We start from the raw sequence: 5382 nt of genomic DNA on the forward strand, positions 1-5382 counted from the left end.
ACACTCATCTGAGGTATTTCCTTTAAATATTTATCCTGGTAGTTGACAACTAACAAAGGTAAATATCATTGAAGGAAAAAAGAAGAAATAAAGAAAGAGGTCAACGTTGGGGAATTGTGTTTCTTTCCACTCTCCACTGTCCATTGCGCAACCCCCACTACCACAACTAGTACCCCTAATCCAAGCCAACAACTAACGAGGCTTTGTTGGTTCATTATCCACCCACCACTAAAATGGAATTGCCATTGTCACTTGTGACTCACTCAGTGCCACCTCCATTTCCCCTTTCTTAATAAATAATTTTATTTTATTATCCTCCTCAAACAATTCCGAGTGGTTACAACGCAAATTCTAATCCCTTCAACTACCGGACAAATTCATCAATTTCAGCATCTCTTCCCCTCTCCGGAACTCGTTTCAACAAGCCACTCAAGTCTCGTGTTCGTTGCTCGTTAGATTCTAATGTCTCCGACATGAGCGTCAACGGTTAGTATCTTCTTCTTTCTTTTATTTTTCTAAAGCAAACTACGAGGTATTCAATTTCGGATAAATTTTTGGATATACAGTTTCCGTAGCAGTTTGTTACTTTCATTTAATGTTTTTCTTTTTTTGGTATTTGAATTATTATCATATTATCCATAAGGAAGGAACAACTATGATATACGAAGACAGAAAAACATTACTTTACACATATAAATATACACAAATACTACGTGATAGCTGATTTGGTGCCGTAGTTTTTGTGTTCATGGAGCTTTTTTTTTTTTGAAAAAAAACATAATTAAAAAAAAGCTTAGTATAATGATGTTGCTATCTGAACAAAAAAATTGGGTCATCATGGCAATGGGGCATGTAACTTTGTAGTGTACAGTGTGTAATTTTGACATTAATTGTTGGTGAATTTCTGTGCCTGTGGGTGAATACTGGATTGTGAAGGATGGTAGTTAGGGTCTATCATAGGGGAGTGGTGTGAGCTTATGAATGAATCTGGTTGGCCCATGTTACCAGGTTTAGTTATTATAGTAATTGAGCTGAGCTGTAAGTTTGACAAATGAAATGGTTTCCTGCCAGCGCCGAAAGGGCTGTTTCCGCCGGAGCCGGGGCATTATCGAGGACCAAAGCTGAAAGTTGCCATCATTGGGGCTGGGCTTGCTGGCATGTCAACTGCAGTGGAACTCTTGGATCAAGGACACGAGGTTCAGCTCCTTTAATCTTTAATATCACACTTCCTCCATTTCATATGTTATAAGTCATTTTGATACTTTGATTTATGAATATATGTGAAAAGTCAAAGTGACTTATCAGTATGGAACGGAGAAAATGTTATTTTGAAATTGGATGTTATGGTGTACATGGTAAACTTGATTTTTGAAGCAAAGTGGAGTGATTTGGTCAGTTTCTTAACACAATTATGGTGTTAAATTTATTAGGATATTCTAGATAATGCATTTTCTCTAGTATGTTTACTTCTAATTGCTCTCGTTCAGGTGGATATATATGAGTCGAGGACTTTTATTGGTGGGAAAGTTGGTTCTTTTGTTGATAAGAAAGGAAACCACATAAGTATTACAAGTGTCACTTCTATCAAGGACAAGAACCTCTATTATTGACTTCACTTGATGTGTTCATTTTCGTTGTGTATCCATTCATTCCACTTGCTTTTTCTTTTTCTTTACCTGGAATAGGTGGGTGCAGATAACAATCTACTTGTAAAGGATCACACTCACACTTTTGTAAACAAAGGGGGTCAAATAGGAGGTATATTTTGGGCTGTAATACTGATTTTTGTTCTTGTTGATTATTCTCTTCTTGCTTTCCCTCTTACCCCAATTGCACTACACTTTACGAAAAGATAATAGTTACATGACACATTATTCATAACTTAGTTTTCCAGTGCAGAACTAGATTTTCGCTTCCCAGTGGGAGCACCATTGCATGGGATAAACGCTTTTTTGTCCACAAATCAGCTTAAGGTAATCCCATTTTAAATTTTATTCTATTTTATTTTATTTGGTGTTAAGATTGCATGACTATAGTATTATTCAGAAACCTCCTCACAATATGGTATTTGTACTCAAAGTAAAAAGAAAAAACATTCTTCATATTCCTTAGTAGGACTCACTGCATTTAACTTTTTGTTTTTTATTTATGAACAGACTTATGATAAGGCTAGAAATGCTGTGGCTCTCGCACTGAGTCCAGTTGTCAAAGCTCTTATTAATCCAGATGCTGCATTGAGGGACATAAGGAATTTGGATAGTGTAAGAGGATATGTCAATTCATTGTTCCCCTTTCAAAATGGTGTTGCCTGATTTATTTATTCCTCAGCTTTATATACTCTCTTAACTTTTGTATGCACTCGTTACAGATTAGCTTTTCAGACTGGTTTATATCCAAAGGTGGCACACGAATGAGTATTCAAAGGATGTGGGATCCAGTGGCCTATGCTCTTGGATTTATTGACTGTGATAATATCAGTGCACGTTGCATGCTCACCATATTTGCCTTGTTTGCTACAAAGACCGAGGCCTCCCTTTTGCGAATGCTGAAGGGTTCACCGGATGTTTATTTGAGTGGCCCTATCCAAAAGTACATTACAGATAGAGGGGGCAGGTATAGCCTCACATATTGGAATTTTGGAATGATGACTATTCTAATTTGTCAGTATTTGATTCTATTCGTTGCTGGAACAGGTTCCATCTTAGATGGGGTTGCAGAGAAATACTTTATAATAGGTCTTCTGATGGTAGTACTTATGTTACAGGACTTGCCATGTCAAAGGTGATACTTTTTTCTTTCTTTCTATTTATCTTTGCTTCTCATGTGTTTACATGCTTCCTTAGAATCTGACACATTCTGAAAATCATCATAATTCATAGTTAACACTTTTCTGTTTTTCTTTTAAATTTCATTTTCTCAGGCTACTGCCAAGCAAATCGTGCATGCTGATGCTTACGTTGCTGGTTAGTAGTGTAGTGATTCATTAGTTTTGTACTGATTGCCTTATTATTTCAAAGATATCTAATACTACTTTATGTCAGCTTGTGATGTTCCCGGAATTAAAAGATTAATTCCTTCGGAGTGGAGGGAACAGAAGTTTTTCAGTAACATATACGAGCTTGTTGGAGTTCCTGTCGTCACAGTGCAACTCAGATACAACGGCTGGGTTACAGAGTTGCAGGATCTTGAAAAATCAAGGTGATTATCATAATTTTAGGATTCCCTATTGTTGCCACAGATTGATACTTTTTGCTTGAAGAGTAAGGAATGGTTTCATTCCCTTCTATGATTGCTATTGACCTTATGAATTCTTTCGCTTTGTTGATGGCAGGCAACTGAAGCAAGCTCTTGGGCTAGATAACCTTCTCTATACTCCGGATGCAGATTTTTCGTGCTTTGCAGACCTTGCACTAACATCTCCTGAAGATTATTACATTGAAGGACAAGGATCATTATTACAGTAAGTGTGTCTGTGCTCTCACTTCGTTATAAGTTGCTTTTATACATATATCCTTGTGTAAGTATCTGACGTCGGTGAATTTTGTCTTAAGCTTTAATACACTCTTTGGTTTTACAATGTGTTCTAAATATGTAATGTTATTTCATATTTCAGATGTGTTCTGACACCAGGTGATCCGTACATGCCCTTACCGAATGATGAAATTATTTCGAGGGTAGCAAAACAGGTAGATTCAAAATATCATGCCTTTTCTTATGATGTTATGATATTGTGATTGTTGATTTAATAGCAAGGAGCATAAGTGCATGGATTATTGTCAAGTCTATTTTGCTTTTCACTATTATGTACTGTCATATGATATCTCCGAAACACGAAAATGCAGTAACTGCTTGGAAAGCTACTTGTTCATTTGCTGCATATTTATTCATACTGCTAATTCATTGGTCAATTGGAAGATCAAGCATAGCATTTTCAATTATTTCCATCTTAGATCACACCTCAAGCTTTAGTTTTTACCTATTTGGAAGATCCAGTGGTAAACACCGATAATAACTCGTTATTACATTTGATCTTGTAAACTTTTCGCAGGTTCTAGCACTGTTTCCATCAGCTCAAGGCTTAGAAGTAACCTGGTCATCTGTTGTTAAAATTGGGCAATCTCTATACCGCGAGGGACCTGGTAAAGATCCATTCAGACCTGATCAGAAGACACCGGTGAAGAATTTCTTTCTCGCTGGCTCTTACACCAAGCAGGTAAGTTCAAAATCCATGCACTGTCTTTACTGGAGAGTTATAATTGTGCTTCGAGAATATAATGCTTCTAAATTGCACAATATCAAGATTTTTTTGTTTTTTATTTTTGTACCTTTCCCTCTGGACCATTGCAGCATCTTTTTGCCACCTTCATGGAATTTGTGGTTTCGAAGTTTCACGATATTGCGGACTTGAATGAATTTTGTATTTTCAGGACTACATAGACAGCATGGAAGGTGCAACCTTGTCAGGTCGACAAGCTTCAGCATATATCTGTGACACCGGCGAAGAATTGGTGGATCTGCGGAAGGTGCTTGCTACCCAGTTTAAAGATGAGATAAAATTTGCAAATATAAAAGATGAATTGAGCTTAGTATAAGATACATTTTCTGCAAGTTAGCCACATTGAAAAGCAGAAAGCTTGTTATTTATGCAACTTTTTTATAATATGTATATTCAGTTGAAAGGTAATTAAAGAATGTGTGTTTCAGCAAGTAGTGCTTGATAGTAATTGTGAAATCTGATTCAGGCTTCCATAAATTGTGATTCCTGCTCTGGTTCTGCCACTAACATTACAAGTTAGTCTAGTTCTGTATATACAACCTGCAACATGCATAGATGTATATGACATGGGATGGGAACAACGTTTGGAATGCTGGCTAACTATCATCTCCAGTGTGGAAAACGAAATGCTGGCTAATGATTCTGATTCTAGATTTAATACTCAAATTTAGTCATTTACAACAGATTATTGGATTAAGTGTTGGTTACATTTACCTAACATTTGGTTACTGTTTAACCTTTTGAATTTCGAGTTAAAGATTCAAGAGACAAAAGTAAGTTTTGAAGGAGACAAACAACTTGAAATTGTTTTTATTATTTTATATTTTGCTTTTGAAATTCTAACAATGCTAGGAACCAACACCATTTAGTCAACAATTCAGTCAATAAATATTGTGCTAACTAAAAGTCCAATGAAATAATTAGGGGTGTACATGAATAAGGTGAAATTGACTTTGTCTTAGTCCGAATTAGGCTTTGAATATTAATTGAGTCTTTTTTTGAGTGTATTTTTTAATGAAGTTATTTTTTTTTATCTACTTGATTATAAAATAAGTCAATATACAAATTATAGATGGAAAAGTTTCATAACATTTGAAAAAAGTTAG

The 5382-nt window shown here is 35.7% G+C and overlaps 1 protein-coding gene across 1 annotated transcript; it reads left to right on the forward strand.

Annotated features, from left to right (window-relative positions):
- On the forward strand, nt 408-4873 carry LOC107617599 (zeta-carotene desaturase, chloroplastic/chromoplastic; the record flags this gene model as incomplete). Its single annotated transcript, XM_016319397.2, is given in 13 exon segments — nt 408-486; nt 1072-1196; nt 1488-1758; nt 1900-1973; nt 2157-2261; nt 2369-2613; nt 2694-2781; nt 2921-2963; nt 3042-3198; nt 3332-3460; nt 3614-3686; nt 4049-4213; nt 4428-4873. Coding segments are annotated over 13 exon segments (1719 nt in total), but the record flags the coding sequence as incomplete, so codon positions are not given.

This window comes from Arachis ipaensis, chromosome B09 (assembly GCF_000816755.2).
Source record: "Arachis ipaensis cultivar K30076 chromosome B09, Araip1.1, whole genome shotgun sequence".
In the NCBI taxonomy this organism is placed as follows: domain Eukaryota; kingdom Viridiplantae; phylum Streptophyta; class Magnoliopsida; order Fabales; family Fabaceae; genus Arachis; species Arachis ipaensis.